This window comes from Meleagris gallopavo, chromosome 14 (assembly GCF_905368555.1).
Source record: "Meleagris gallopavo chromosome 14, MGAL_WU_HG_1.1, whole genome shotgun sequence".
Taxonomy (NCBI): Eukaryota; Metazoa; Chordata; class Aves; order Galliformes; family Phasianidae; genus Meleagris; species Meleagris gallopavo.
In genome coordinates this window covers 383,108-399,473 of record NC_139417.1, presented here as the reverse complement: position 1 = coordinate 399,473, position 16,366 = coordinate 383,108, and the positions used below count along the sequence as shown (strand labels likewise).

General features: G+C 41.5%; 1 protein-coding gene across 3 annotated transcripts in view; it reads left to right on the top strand.

Annotated features, from left to right (window-relative positions):
- Positions 1-15,779, top strand: part of MAPKAPK3 (MAPK activated protein kinase 3) — a 113,644-nt gene extending 97,865 nt beyond the window's left edge. Inside the window, exons 2-11 of one of the 3 annotated variants that reach the window (XM_085235571.1) lie at positions 1,592-1,731; positions 2,529-2,593; positions 4,739-4,818; positions 5,661-5,787; positions 7,354-7,429; positions 7,594-7,718; positions 9,684-9,769; positions 12,484-12,564; positions 13,076-13,190; positions 14,040-15,779. In XM_085235571.1, the coding sequence (XP_085091697.1) occupies positions 1,592-1,731; positions 2,529-2,593; positions 4,739-4,818; positions 5,661-5,787; positions 7,354-7,429; positions 7,594-7,718; positions 9,684-9,769; positions 12,484-12,564; positions 13,076-13,190; positions 14,040-14,098 (954 nt within the window). In that variant the 3' untranslated portion in view covers positions 14,099-15,779. Of the gene's footprint in view, positions 1-1,591; positions 1,732-2,528; positions 2,594-4,738; positions 4,819-5,660; positions 5,788-7,353; positions 7,430-7,593; positions 7,719-9,683; positions 9,770-9,905; positions 10,020-12,483; positions 12,571-13,075; positions 13,191-14,039 lie in introns of those variants that run through there. The other 2 variants (XR_014886276.1, XM_085235570.1) reach the window with 2 other exon arrangements.
- Positions 15,780-16,366: the final 587 nt, after the last annotated feature.

Genomic DNA, 16,366 nt, shown 5'->3' with positions numbered 1-16,366 from the left:
ACATATTTTCAGCAGTTATCAGGCAATTGTGTTTTGATTGGGACCTGATAGCAAACACAAGAAGATCCAGGCTAATACCAGATAGTGCAGCAGTTTTTGTTTCTGTGTTTGAAAAGAGGCCCTGCATATTTGTTTAATCCTTTTCTAAGGTGACTAGATCAGAGGTATTTTTCTACTCTTTCAATGCACTGGATGATGCTTTATATAGCACCCGTTGTGTTGCTGCTCCATCATTACAACGATTATTTCTACAGGGTATGAAGTACCAAATTGAAATTGCAGCCGTATGGTGTAGGAAAGGGACTTGTTTCTCATGTGCAAGGTTCCAGGATGGGAAAGATGAGCTCTTAGAGCTCCCTTCCAGAGATTAACACCTTTAAAATAAACCAGCCTTGCATGTTACAGGAGGAGAAGTTCAGGCATTCAGATATTCGAAAGGCTGTTCTGACCATGATGCTGTGAGATATCTGCGTCGAGTTTAAGAAACCTGTTCAGAGTCAGTATGAAAAATCTTACTGCTTTCAATCTCTGAACTGTGAGGGTTTGTACTGCACCTGGAAGATTTTTCTCCCAGCATCTGGGGGGCAAGTTGGAGGGTCATTGTCCTTAGCGGGGAAACAGAATGAGAGGATCCAGACTAACGGATGCTTTTATTTGGAAGAAAATCTTATGCAGCCTCTTGGTTCTGTTATCTGCTAAGGCTTTAACCCTTAGGTGTATGCATGAGCATACTTAATTTTCCTTCTGTTGAAAGCAGATGTCCTGAGAGCCATCCCTAAGACAAAAGCTGGGAGGTGGCGGAGGGCAAAACTGGGCAGAAGAAAAGTGGTCATCAAATCAGTTTTGCTCCAGAAAGGAGTTAATCCTAAACTGAAGACAGAATTACTTTCTCTAGCTTGGGGCATTTTTTTCTTGGTCTGAATGGTTGCGTCCTGAAACTACACCTTCTTCTAACACTTTTTTTCCTCCAAGAGGAAGGTGAGATTTTTGTGGAATAAGTAGCTGTATTTGGAAAAAAAAAAAAAAAAAAAAAAAATCTATAAAATAGATATAAAATGAAGGTGTGGGAGGGAGGCTCTGCCTCCCTCCTGAACTTTCCTTTCTCTTTTACAATTACTTGCAGAACGAGTCTCTGCTCCATCCAGAAAGTGGGGGGCTCCAGCTCCATTGAGCTCCATCCCACCTGGCTGTACAAGGTCTTGTTTCCTTACAGGAGTTGTCTTTACACAACATATTCTGTTTGACTGCAGTGTGAGTACTGCAAAAAAAAGTAGGATGAAACCTACAGTTTCTCATCTGGAGTTAAATGAGATGGCTCTGTATCCACCTCCTTCAAAATCTCCCCTTGCTGCCACTCCAGACCCCTCAGCTCCGAAAGACCAGTTGTGGCTTCTGTATACTTCAGCCTAGAAAGTGGGACAGTGCAGAGGTGGTAGAAGTCCTGTGATGGACTGACATTTTTTGGCAGGAGAAAAGTGCCCCAGGTAGTCCTTGGAACCATCCTTAAACTCAAAAACTGGCTGCGTTTACATACCAAATTAAAGCCAAATGATACAAACTGATGTCATTGTTTTCTTCTGTTTCTTTGCAGCTCCTGTATGACAACCCAAAAGCTCGTCTGGAAGTAGAATATCACTGGCGGGCATCGGGTTGTCCCCACATTGTTCACATCCTGGATGTTTATGAGAACATACATCATGGAAAGAGATGCCTCCTCATTGTCATGGAATGGTATGGACCAGCAGCACTGCTCTTTGAGGGGCTGAGGGGAGCAGGGAGAGAAAATGCTGGCTTAGAAAAGAATTAAGTGGGCTTTCTCATTAGCACAAGTTTTGTTTGGGCAGCAAGCCTGTTGTTGTCTCTATAGAACTTGTAGGTAAATGTACAGCTGCTGCAGCTAACTTGTGCAGTGGGAGAATGAGGAACCTTAAGCATAACACAATTTTTTCTTGTACTCTGACAATTATCCTTACGAAAGCTGGCCAGTTAATATGATCTTGAAAGATATGTCTGTACAAATATGATATACTTTGACTGATTGACTATCAACTACAAGTCCTGTGATCTGACAGGATCGTTTTTATTCTGTCTTGACTGTAACTTTTCCTACTCTCTCTGTGATCTGTAATACCACAATGGTGTCTTCAGTAGAGACAAATAATAACATTTTTCACTACCTTTGATTCCTATTTTCTTCATCTCCTACCCTTACACAAAACAGCCTCCTTTTGCCAACATATCTGACTTCGCCATTGTGCGTGTCGTGTTCCTTATGTCAGTGTGCATTAAACAGAAAGCATGAAAACTCCTTGGTTTTGCTTTGTTTTCTACTTATTCCATATCACAGTGGCTTTGTGCGTTGGTTCAAAGGAGCGTGGTGTTTAAGAAGCATTGGCATGGGAGGTGGTCTGTAATCTCTTCTAATCCATTCCTGCCATGGTTCCCAGATGCGCAGTCAGGTGTTAATTTGGTCTTTCCTGCTCGCATACGGTATTTTTGTTGTTGTTTCTGTGTGTTCTTTGTTTCAGCATGGAGGGAGGAGAGCTGTTTAGCAGGATCCAGGAGAGAGGAGACCAAGCTTTCACTGAGAGAGGTGAAAAATCACAAGTTTAATGTTTGTGACAAATTGCTGCTTTGCTTTTTCCCTCTACTTAGGTCTCTTACAGGGTTTTTTTTCTTTTTGATTTTTTTTTTGGTAGGTTTCCATTTTATTTATTTTCAATTCTGTAGTAAAGAGTTACCTCTGAAGTTCCTTGTGAATCAAAAGTTACCAGACTGTGACAAGTTCAGACACAATGTGGAAGGTTAGAGGAAAATTCCTTATACACATTTGCTCAGCTTTTTCAATTATGAGCCACCGCAGCCTCTATTACTCTTGTCTCTGGTCTCCTGCCAGACCACCTCCAACATTAGCTCAGGTCCTGCTGTGATTTTTATTCTGGCTGTCCCTTAAACAACAGCCCCGTGCACAGCTATACTGTGAGGTGGGGAATATAATGAGCCAATCACATTTGATGAAACATCTCTTATTTGAGGGTTTTAAAGTACTACTTGAAAGGAAGTGTTATTAGCCACGCTGCAAACAAGCCTCCTCATCTATAATAGGGACTGTGTGCATATGTAAAGACCTGCTAGGAGCCAGTGACAGAGCTTGTAGTAGAATACTCTTGCTATTTTTACTGTCAGAGTTAATCATTATTGCTGAGTACTACAGGTGTGCTTGAATGTGGTTCTCCTTGCCCATTCACAACAAACAAGGTTATTTCTAATCAGGAGTGAAAATATTAGTGTTTATAGCTGGCGTCCTGACAAAATGATTTGAAGAGGAACAATTTATACCTGAGCTTGTAAATTATACTTGAGCTTGTAAATTATACCTGAGCTTGTGTTTAGGAAGGCTGCTATAGAGGCTGGGCTATTCTTCATCCTGTGTTCCCATGTTTCTGGCCAGGGATGAATCCTTGAACTGATATGAGTGTTGTGTGGGAGAATGAGCATTTTCAGACACTTTATTTGTTCCTCTCTAAAATACAAGATTCCAGGAAGGAAACTGTTCTGATGGCCCTTTGTGCTACAGACAGGATTTTTCTACTTTAAATAGTATTATATGGTATCTTACATTTTCTCAGAAACCATTTGGGTGTTAAGATAAAAATAGCCTTTCATTCATTCCTGAGATGAATAAGCCCTGTAGCACTGGATTCCCCAGGTTCACTGGCCATTTATTCATCAGCTGCAACTCTCCGTTAAAGCCAGACTTCTCAGCTGTGCCAGGAAGGGGGAAGTTTTGCACAGCTTTCCCTTGAGGAGATGGGTGTTGTTTTTTTTTTTTTTAGCTTTTCTGGTTGCTATTGCCTGAGATTGCATAATTTCAATCAAAAGTGATGTGAAAATGGCTTCCAGGTTACAGTACAATAATTTCTCTTTTCCCTCTCACTGCTGTAGCTGAAGTTCCTACCTGTGCAGAAAAGAACAGCAAATTAAAGTGGCTATTTCTGTTTCCCTGTTAATGAAGATGTAATATAATGCTCATTTGCTACAATGGGAATGTCACACCTCCCTGCTCCGAAACTCTCCGAGTATAACTGAACTCATCCAGATCTTGAGTACTGCTCTTGCAAGGCAGCTCACCAGCCAGAGAATTTACCACTGGGATATATGTTAAATTTTCAAAACTTCTTGTTTGGTAGTGGGAGGTTTGGGCTCTGCAGAGTAGAACTGCGGACTTCATTTCTTCCAAGGAAAACTTCTAAAGACAGCGAGGAAAAAGATGTGACCTGTCCTCAAATTATTATATTGCTATGTTGCTCTATTTTTAGAAAATCTATTAGATCCTCCCATTACCCCTGAACTAGAAGCTGAAAGTTAAACTTCTGTCTAGGATAACCAAGGTCATGTCCTGAACTACCAGAGCTGCGTCCTGGCTGGGAGTTGCTTGTGTACCTTCTCTGCTTTTCCAGTGAGAAATTAAAGCACAAATTCCCGAGCTCATGAAAAGCAGAATTCTCAACTGTTTGGTTGCTGTGCCTGCTTAGGAGGAGGGCTGAGCAGCTGAGGAATTGGGGTATGGTTGCCTGCAAAACCAAAACACAGCTGCTAGGGCTAATTTTAGATATTCTACTCTTGATGCTAGCCATGTATTCCAGCAAGCTGTTTGTAAGTCATAAGCATTCCCAAGCATGTCCCTGAGTTACAGTGGGAATGTTAATGTGACCTTTCTCTAAAATTGTATTTATAGAGGCCTCTGAAATAATGAGAGACATTGGCACAGCCATCCAGTATCTGCATTCAATGAACATTGCCCATAGAGACGTCAAGGTGAGGTCTGGAGGTGTGTGGTCAGGGGAAAAGAGTGTAGGGTGGAAAAATAAATGGGTGGTGGTGATTTAAATAGAACTAAGAGTACAAATAGATTATCTAAGTGTTCCTGTTCCTCTGCCAGTGTGAGAGGGGATTTGTTCACAACTAGATCACTTCTAGTCCAAGGTCAAAATGTTCATATGTGCTAATGCTTTCCAGTTGTGTAGAGAATGCAAAGGGGGATGCAGTCCGATGGTTAGCTGAAGAGGTACCAGCAACTTGGAATCCAGTTAATTAACAAGAAAATAACACTGCCTGAAGTAAACTTAGACTAAGTGCTGTATCATTATCTGCAGTCTTTATCAGTTATTACTTGTTTTCTGAATTGTACTTTCCTTGTAATAAAGGGTGTATGAAGTTTCTATGGATGCTTCTGTGCATTTAGTTGGCAGGAGAACTGACGTTGTTTGGTGTCACTGAGGGTTACATGTATGGGGTGGAGATGCTCCATAGGTAGGAACTGGAGAATGGCTTAACAGTTCAGGTATGTGTATATATACATACTGTGGAGCTGTGTGCCACTGCCTATCACCAGCACAGAAACTGAAGTGCTTAGCCTCAAATGCTCCCTAAACACGCTCAGTGAACTAACGCCATGTTGCGAAGGACGCTGATCCTTACTCTGAGCAAAGGTGCTGGTGTGTTGGGAGGGAACTTTCTGTGTGATATGGTGGGATGTGAGGTAAAGAGGGGATCCAAATACTGGTGGTGATCAAGGCAAGCAGGAGTGTTTTGACTGCACAGCTCGTTGGAGGCCTCTCTTCATTACCCTGCTTATCTTTCTCTTGGTGGTCTTTCAGCCTGAAAACTTGCTTTACACATCAAAAGAAAAGGATACTGTACTTAAACTCACAGACTTCGGCTTTGCCAAAGAAACCACTGTACAAAATGCACTGCAGACCCCCTGTTATACTCCTTATTATGTGGGTGAGTCATCCAAAATGCATTTATTCTGTGTTTCTCATTCCTCCTGTTATAGTGGGTCTGTGGGCTGTAGGAACGTGTGGTAGATCTTCTCCTGTGGATGTAATGCAAAAAGGGAGCCTGCAGAATTAAAATAGTATCCAGCCCATCCCGAAACTTAGTCTGGGTCCAGTCCAGTCCTCTTCCTTTTCTTCCTTGGTAGGAAGCAGCCTTAAGAAGGGATGCAAATGAGAATCAAGGAGAGAGAGCGTTTTACATCTGATTACACTGAAGTAAACCTGATGTTTCCTCTGGATGATGCAATAATAACCATAATTTGAACTCAGCTTCGTAATTATTTGGGTGTTTCCTTGCAAAACTTCCCATAGCTTAAATAATGCAATAAGAAATCAGGGAGAGTACTCCATCAGCTCTAAGGCCTTCTTAAAGATGGCAAATGGAGGAATTAATAATAAAAGATCAAAGTGACTTAATCACAGCTGAATTTTTGCCTGCATTTTGTCCAAAGCACTGCGTAATGAATGCCACATCAGACTGTGCTCTGTGCACTCATTTCAGAGTATGTCCTTTTTGGTCTCTGAGTTAATAGTCATTCACCATATGGTATGATTGAGGCAGTCTGTGCTTGGAATTTCTTTGGAAAGGGCTCAATTTTTTAGAAGAGTTAGTTCCCTTCTTCTATGTGGACGTTACCTCTTTTTTTTTTTTTGTAATGGAAGATGTCGTTACCCATTTGTTAGCAGAAACCTACCATAGCAGTAGTTTTCTTCCTGGTGCTTTCTTCTTTGTTTTCTTAAACTGGGATTAGTGATAAAATGTTAAAGAATTTTCACATCCATGTTTTTCTGCCTTTATATTTGTATATAAACAGGCTGACATTTTCCTTCTCAACACCTTTTTTTTTTTTTTTTTTTTTTTTTTTTTTTTTTTTTTAATAAACCAGCAGGATTGCTCATATGTTTAGAGAGTCGTTTCTTACAAACTCAGGGTCCCTACCAGTTCACCTGCCCAGGAGGTGTGAGGGGAAAATGTCCTCCTGACTGCATCTCTGTAAAGTTTTGTTGCTTAGGCAAAGATGCAGTGCTCTGGAAGCCAAAGGAAAATATAGTGCTCTGTAGTTGAAAAAGCCAGGCACTCCACCTAGGTACTGTTCAAAACTGTATCACAGCTAATCAGGCCCTTTCTGTTCTAACTTCTGGAACATATGCTCAGGCCTCTTTCAATGCTATGTCTCCCTGTACACATTTAACTATAGCTCCTTCTGCTTTTCTGTAATCCTAGTATTCTCTTGAGCAGAGAGACAGTAAGGTGAAGAGTATAGGGCATTTTGCCAGCTCCGTTCCTCCTCTTTAAAGCTACAGAGATGTGCTTGGGAACTTGTCAATAGAAAATACCACACTGTTACTGCAGTGTGTGGCGGATGGGGGTTTTTGGTTTGATTTTACTTTTTTTTTTTTTTTTTTAATGCCTCCCATATTTATTGTTGAATTATGCTGCTACTTATAAGGTGATGGAAACATGAAGAATGATGTGGTATTGTTAGTTTATGCTTTTTTCTCAATTCTCCAGCCCCAGAAGTCCTTGGTCCTGAAAAGTATGACAAATCATGTGACATGTGGTCTCTGGGTGTCATCACATACATTCTGTAAGTATTTGAAGAGTCTAGATTAACAGGAATAACGCATGTTATTAAATCTGCATTTACAAGTAGTTAGTCACTGGGATCACACAATCTTCAGAAGAACATAAGCTTGCACTGGAGTTTAAGAGCTTTCTAATCTATAAGGCTGCTTTTGTCCATTCTCACAGCCTGTGTGGGTTCCCTCCATTCTACTCAAACACTGGACAAGCTATTTCTCCTGGGATGAAGAGAAGAATTCGAATGGGGCAGTATGGATTTCCCAATCCAGAATGGGCTGAAGTGTCAGAAGAAGGTAAGAATACTCAGTGCCTCTAACGTGTGCAGTGTTGTGCAGAGGAGAAGTGTTTTACACAGTACTTTTTCTAAGAACCTGATTTTAATTTTTATTTCAATTATTTTTTAATATTAGTATTTGTATTGTAAGAGGAGTTGGAATTCAGACACTAGCCAGCAACCAAAGCACTATAGAAAGTAAATGATGACTGAAAACTTTTTTTCAAATCCAGATAGTGCTAGTGAAAGCCTGAGTTAAACCCTCAGGAAACAAAAATATATAATCCTGAGAAAGGGGATTGTCAGGGCAGCTGTAACACAAACTAAGTTGGAAGAAAGGCAAACTCTGTTAAGAACTCATTCAGTCTTTGCCCTCCTTGGTGATACAGCCAGCAAGGTCGGCAACTTTTTGTGCTAGCTCTTTGTGATGTGGCAGCTTGCCAGCCTCCACTTAAATCAAGGTCAACAATTTATTTTGTGTAAGTTATTGACCAAAACCTGCTGCTGCTCAGCTGTGACCTAAATGGGCTCAAACAGGTCCTGAAAGTGGATGGTTTTGATTCTGTTATTCTGACAGTCGCATAACCTGGAGGTCTCAACTGCCCATCTTAGAGAGAAGGGTCAACAATTTCTGAGCACATCTTCTTTTTAACAAGCCCATTATTCTACTGCTGTTAACATCTTGTCACATCTGCTGCTAAAGCACTAATAAGATATCCTGGAAGAATACTGTGATTGTGGCATTGTTGTAACCCCTCGTGACTGAGTGTGCGGTGTGAACTACTGCACCTGGGTAGAGAAGATGTTTAATTTTGGGGTTTCTGGCTTAACATGTTGTCAGTATGGGATTTTGTTTGTATTACAGTAGTTATTGTAATGCTAGCAAAGCTTGATCAGAAAACATTTGCTTGGAAAACATGTAGCATTTCCATATGCTTGCCTCAGTGAAGATAGATGTCCTCTACCTTTGAACCTATTCGTGTTTGGCTAGCCTATAGGCATTCTTCTAGGCTACTTCTTTTTGCCCTCCTTTGTATAGTCCTGTCATTTCCTTTGTTTTAGATCATTCCTGCAGTACGTTGTCTTTGGAGGCTACTTCTGAATTTCCCACCAGCTTCCTGTAATCAGTGGGTTCTGTTCATGGTTTCCTCCTTTTTAGAACTTTTTAGATTTTAGACTCCAGGTACTCTCTACTGTATATCATCTTTGTGGCCTCTGTCATTAAAGTCTCAAACTTCTATCTGTCACAGGCCCTTCAAAGCACTTAGTCATCTTTTGTTTAATGCTGCTAAAAGAACATATTCAGAAGTTTTTCTAGATTCTCCCAAGGAAGTTATGATTCTTTCTGAATAATGTCCCTTGGATGAGGTGTTTCCTGTTCGTCCACATGACTGAATCTCTTGTTCAAACTCTTGTCATCTCATATCTCAGTTACAGAGTTAGTACCTCTTGCTTTGGCCAATGCCATGTTCACAGAAAGCTGATGTAAAGCCAGTTTATGTAACTCCTTTGACTTTGTTGGTTTTTTTTTTAGTGGCCTCTCAGTTGTCCGACCAGTTTATTGTCTTTGTTTTCACAGCTAGTTTTTGTCTTCTGTCACTTCTCAAAACGTCAGCTTATGCATTCATTCAGCCCATAATGCTAGGCTTGTTGCCATATTTTAAACGAGCAGCTTTATGCTCTTCTATTTCTCTTTTTCTTAAGTTCTTGACCTCATGATTGTTGGTCTTGTGAAGTAGATAGCATGCATGGAATCTCCAATCCCTTGTCTTTCCTTTTCTTACCTTTTCGGTTTGGGATATTTTCATGTTCCGCCTCTTCAGGCATAATAACCTCCCACACTGTATATGGCTTCTTAACTTGGAAACAGTGTTTTGAGTTCTGAAAAATTACCTTTCTTCATTCAGGAGGTCTTTGTGTTCTGAAGGTTTTTTTGGGACCACAGTAGTAGACTACAACACACTATGTTGGTCCTGTTTTTCAGCCAAACAACTGATTCGCCACTTACTGAAGACAGACCCAACAGAGAGGATGACAATTTCCCAATTTATGAATCACCCTTGGATTAACGTGAGTTTCATGTAGCTTCTTACAAGAGAGCAAGATGAATTCTTGCATGCAGTGCTTACGGTGTAGCTCCACATAGCACAGCAAGAGAAGGACGATTATTGCTCATAACTTAATTAACCTACTATACCCTTCACAGAAGGGCACCTGCCTGTAGAACCACAATTCTTCTTCGTGTTACCAGAGGACACACAAAGAGAGACACCCACAGTAGCATCCTTGGAAGCAGAAGCAAAATGCATCTATATCTTCTGTAAGCAGGCAGTTGCTGTTGACTGCAGCACATACGCATGTTACTCCCTTTAAAAAAATATAAAAATAAACTGTACTTACCTCATCAGTGCGGGATTTAGAGGAAGCTATTATTAGTGGTCTTAGGCACCATTGTGCATAGCTGTGTTAGTGTGAACAGAGTCTTATGTTTAGTGGGAATTCTCATCCTTGGCAGATCCTGGAAAGTGCCTGGGGGAGGAGCAGGGTTTTCGGCTTAGTGCCCTGTAAGAGATGACCAGATAAGGTGCTACACAGAGCTCTTAATGGTCTCAGTTCAGGTTTCAATCTGTAACCTGGTTGAGTTTATTTTTCTTTTTTTGTCTTATTTTCTTTTTTTTCCTGGATGGTAGGAGATGGGTAGAAGTTCATTTAATTAATGCAGTAGCATTTCAAACAAGAGACAAGAATGCCATCTGTTAATCAGACTGAGTTTCAGAATATCATCTCTGCTCCATAGGTATCACTCAAGATAATCAAAATAATAGCTTACAGTTCTCATATTTGTGCCTAAAAGGAGAACCAGACTTATTTCTTACCGCCCAAAAGTCATCAGCCAGGAACAGCTTGAACTGTAAATGCTTTTTTCTCCTATAGACCTTTCTGTCTTTCCTGTTTCTCAGGAGGGAGGGGCAGAAAAAAATCATGAGTTACAGTCAGCATTTCTGTAATGTTTGAATATCTCAAAGCACTTAGAATCATATGGTAATGTAGCCACATAACATCCTGATGAAGCAGTTAGATGTCTTCATTTAGAGTTGCAGGAGCTGAGAAACTGAGGTTACAAAGAGTCTGTAAAACTGGAACAGAACCTAGGCAGTCTTACGTGTTTTCTTTGTTGTTGTTTTTTGTTTGTTTGTTTTTTGTCTAGCCAAATAGAAGTGTAATCACTGAGAATAAATACCTCCAGCTTAAGTGTTTGAAGGCTGAAGAAAAGGAGATGTTCCAGAAGTCAGCAGGCAATAAATTTCACAGAATGAGTGCCTAATAGCTAAGGAAGCTACCACCTACAGCAACACATGTTACTTCAAATGTTCCTATAACCAGTTAATGAGGAGGAGATTAGAGACAAAGTCTATAGGCTGCTGCACCAACGAGCTGTGCTTGAATACCATTCCTGGAAGAACACTCTAGGAGCAGCAGATTCACATTTTTTCCACTGACCCTGTTTTTCCCACGCAGCAGAGGAAGGGAAAGACCAACACAGCTAATGTCTATATTCTTCCTTTTCTGTTACTAAATCCCTATGTAGGAACATATATAGGGAGATGCCTCTCACAATCAGCAGTACAGTCTGTTTCCCCTCTTTATATTTTTATTATTATTGCAATCTGTGAAAAATAAATGGCCTTTATTGTGGATGTTACTGTGGCTTATGAAAAAAAAAAAAAAAGCTTAGATGGATGATATAATCCTGTAGCTTGTTGACAGCAGGTAGGAGGGTGCGTTTGGCACCTGTTCAGGAGCACCACAAAGGCTGATCTGCTTCTTTTCCATTTCCCTCTGCCCCACCTGTGCTTGATAAACCCGTGCCCTTGCCAGCTGGGGTCCTTTTCCAAAGGACACGGGAGTCCTGAGTTCTGCTTCCCCTTCTGTAGCTTTGCAGAACTCAATACATTGAAGATGTTGGCTGGGGAGTACAAGAACTGCTTCCAGTGCGAGGCTTGTTTTGCAATGATAAATACAGTGATCTCCTCAGACTTTGCTGACATGTGTAGGATGCCACAGCAGTAGACAGCAAGTTTGCGTGGGAAAACAATCGGAAGATAGACAATCAAAATGAAATTAGGATTTGGTTTATGGTCTGGCAAGGAATATTTCTTGCTGAATTTAACCAGGAAACTGTGCTTTAGAAATTGTATCTAATTCTAATTTAAAATATCTACCAATTTGCCATGTCAGGTGAAAATAGATCTCAATTTTGTATGGAAGAGCATCGCAAGAAATGTGTGCCAGAATAATGAATCAGTACATACTCTGAAAAATAGTACAGTTTCTTCTTTTGGGCACATTTATGATCTGATGAATTGGTAATCTCTGCAAAGGTATTTGCAAGACAAAAAATCTCCTACTACAAATCCTAGAAGATAAAGTCAAGTTAAGCACTTCAAAACAATTAATGAATAGTTAAATTAAATTGTTAAAAATGGGAAATGTGCATAAATAATTATCCAACCCAGGATTATTGGCTGAGCTGGAAGAGAGCAGAGTGAAAGAAACTCAGCATTGATTTCTGTCTCCCCGTGTTCTGTAACGATACTGTCACATGGAGACCACCTCACACAGGCTAGATTTGTGTACTGGCTTGTGGAGTGATGGAAAGCATGAATAATGGGGGCAATGAAAGATGTTAGATAAAGTTTTATATCCTCCATACATAGAAGAACAGTCGCTTCCTAAAGTTGCGTTTGCAGAACTCATTTTTTGGTGCTTTTTGCTTTTCTCAGAGATCGATGGCAGTGCCACCAACGCCCCTCCATACCGCTCGGGTCCTGCAAGAGGATAAGGACCACTGGGATGAAGTTAAAGTGAGTCAGATATTTCCTGAGGCCATTCAGATAAGAGACTAGATGGGCTCTTTTTGCTGTGGATGCTTATTTCCTTGGAGGTTATGGTAATTTTGATACAACCATGCTAACCAATGGAGTCTTAACAACAGTCCTAGTTAGACCAATAGTGTGTATGAAAACTGTTTAAAAAAGAATAATGCTATCTGAGCTTTGCCTGACAGCCTTACAGCTGTGCAAAATATCAACAAAGAAAATGCTTATGATCAAAGGTTTTAATGATTCTACCCGCTGAGCCGCTGTATGTAACACAGAGGAGAAGGGACAGGTTGGAGTTCATTATGGTGAAGTGAGGGATATGATGAAAATGGAGGGGGACAGGGTGGGAGGTGGGTTGGGCTGTGTTCTATTTTTCTACTCTGTTCCTGTGTTGTAAAACAACGTTAAATAACCTTAGCCTTGTCTTCTTGTGGCAGTTTTAGGAGGAGGAAAAAAAGAAAAAATTTATCTGTCTTTCCCTTAGTCTAACCAGGTGCCTCACCTACTATTTGTACTGATGCCAGTTGAATGCTTCCTGCAGAGTGCAACAATAGGGCAGACTAAAAGTTGTTTGCAAGCCTTAACTCTTTCCTGCTGGCCTTTATCAGGTTGGCATATTTTTACAATTAATTCTGAACTTTCTGCATTTATAATACTTGGAATTTTGCTAATTGCATCGTTCCTTTAAGGTATTCTACTGATTGCTGTTTTTATTTAAATTACCAGTGCGTAGTCTCATCTGTTCAGCTACATTATGACAAATTTCATAGGATCTAGGCAACACGCACCTTCCTAATCAGAGGGATCCAGTAGGTATTTTCTCTTAGGCTTCTTCACTTCCTTGAGAACTTCTGTTTGTGCTTTGTATAGGTCCCAGAAGTCACTAGCATTCCTGTAATATTTAATCTTTCTTCCTTTTCTGAACTAAATGCATAGACATTCAGTGACTTAGGCTGTGAGCAAAAATCTGTTTTATTAAAAAGTTTAAGATTTACCAGCACTTAAATGCTATTTCAAGCTAAGGCATGTGAATTTGAAGTGTGTACTTTTAAGTAACTTCGTGTGGACTCTTTATTCTGGTTCCTGCTAACCTACTTTAGTAATGGAGCGAGGAGAGCAGCGCACTGACTCTGTTGTAAGAAGCCTGGATTTAGCAGCTGCTGAAGGCCTTGGAGCCAGGCAGTAAGTGATGCTGGGCATAGGAATGTGGTGGAAATCAGGCCAGCAGAGTGTGGTCCTGTGTACCCACATGTGAAAGACTGAATATTTCCTCCTGAATTAGTCCATGAGTAGAACGAAGCCTTCAGTCATAGCCCAGTGCAGCAGAAAGGGTTTGGTTATTCCTGGCTGTAGCACAACAGAGAGCTCGTTCTGTACGTTCATTACCTAGCAGTAGCATAGGGAGGCTATCTCTCTGCCTCAGGGTGTTCAAGAGATTTAATTTTTTTTGTTTCCAGGAGGAGATGACCAGTGCTTTGGCTACCATGAGGGTGGACTACGATCAGGTGAAAATTAAAGACTTGAAAACGTCCAACAACCGCCTCCTGAACAAACGCCGCAAGAAGCAGAAGCAGTCCGGCACCTCTTCTGCAGCCCCAGGGTGCAATAACCAATGAGGAGAGAAGCCAAGGACCTGTGGGTGGAGGGTAAATGTGTTAAAAGGAGCAATCTAAAATGAACGAGTACAATCAGCTCAGTTGACTGAGTACAGTCACAGAGACTGCAAAGAATCTGTCCTGCAAAGAGGGAGCAGGAGGAAGATAACATTTTTTTTTATCTTGAATCAGGGCTTTGCTTATAAAGGCTACTTTATATGATATGATTGTTTGCATATTGCCAGGGAAAGTATAACAATACCAGAAATATTACGGGGTTTTGTTTTGGCTTTAACTGTGTTGGGTGAGTGGAGAGAACAGGAGACAGTCTCAGCATGCTAGTGTGCTGAGGCTTTAATAGCCATCTATAGGAGTAACTTCTGCTGCCATTTTAAAACTTGGGAATAGAAAAAATGCCAAGTGTTCTGCCAAGTGTTGTAGGAGTTCAAATGTGAGTACTGAAAAAGGAGAAAAATGCCAATGCTTTTTGTACGAGTAGCACAGGTGCAGTTCTACTTTGGATGTATGTGGACACCATTTCGTGCTAGAATAGATAAGAATAGTCAGTGTTTCCAAACGTATCTCCTGTAGCTCCAGAATATCATCTGAGCAGTGAGCAGTTATTCCTGTTGTAGGAAAAAAAAAAAAAGCATCCATACATTTCCATTTTCACAGAGTCTCTTCATGTAGTCTTACGTAACCATTTGGGTTTGTTGTGGTTTCTCCTCTAATTACGCTCTCGTTTTATAAATGTAACCATTATGTTGCATCTATACCACTGTCAGATTCCTCTCGTGATGTTTTTAATTTAAACAGTACTTCACGCCAAGAGTTTTAATTAGGATTTAATTAGTCGCAAGTGTACTGCTGAGCATCTTATGGTTCCTCATGGATCCGTAGTGTCCAGGGTGTGCAGCTGGACACACAGCTGTGTATGGGAGATAAGTCTGGAAGAGACCAATGCATTCAGCATCCCTTTGCAGTGCCCTGCAGATCCCCTGCCTGACATGTGCTATCCTTCCAGCTCTGACGTGCTGAGATTACTTTGTTATTGGGAGCAAAAAGGGAGAGGTTGTTGGTTTATTTCTGATGTTTTGACAGTGTTTCTGGATCCAAAGATTTCCATCACCTGTGGAAAGCCACCTTTAAGGATATGCATTCATTTTTTTTTACTATTCTAATTCTTGTTTTATCATATCCTAGCCTTGGTTTGCTAATTTGTTTTACTTCATGATCAAAATATTTTCTCTTGCTATATGATGTAGGGTTTTTATAGTTGAGGTAAAGCAAATGTTTGTAAAATATTATCAGAGTCTAGAATGAAAATTATACACTTCCAGTGGTACGGGCGAAAGCTGCTTTGTGCACACACGATGCTGTTGTGTTAACAGCCTGAGAAGGAGGTTGAAAGACAAGGAAAGCAGGGCTGGGGGGCTGAGGTTCAGATCTGACTGCAGCACGGCTTTGTTGCGCTTGGCAGAGACCTGCAAGCTTCCGACCCTCCAGGAGAGCCCGGTTCCCATCTTGCATTGGACGAGGCCTCTGTCCTTCTGTGATGAGCTAGGGTTTTATAAACGGATTTTAATAAACCACGTTCCAACACTCTCTTGTAATTCCTGCTGTTTGTGTCACCTTGCGAGGTCTGCGTGGAACCAACCCGCCTTTACACAGCTGCGGCCTCCGGCTCCGCAGCGCCCCCTACTGCCCCCCCAGCAGCGCCCCCTGCTGCCCCTCCGCTCCTCCCTGCCCGGCGGTGCGGGCTCCCCTCCCAGCTCCGCCCTCACGCCCGCCCGTGAGCACCTCTGCTGTTTCTGGCCCGCTGTCCCATCTGCTCCATTCCTAAAGCCTTCTGCCTGCGTTCATGCACGTTATAAAGGGCCCTGCCGTGCTCGAGGCGGTGGCTAAGCTCTCTACCCGCGGCCATACGGCACGATAGTCTTTAGAGCCTTCAGCGTGGGGTCTCAATTCGTGGCCCGGTTTTAGAAGGGACGGGCTGTTATCAAATCCATCGTGCATTTGTGCATTCATCAGCCATGCAGAGGAGGTAAAGAGCTGGGCAGGGGGAGCAGAAATGAATGGTCAATGGAGAAGGCCTCCAGGAAAGCATATTATAAAAGGTCTATTTATTTCCTTCACGGCAGAAGCTGGACAAGGGCCGTGCCCGGCTCCCTGCCCCCATTTCTTTCCAT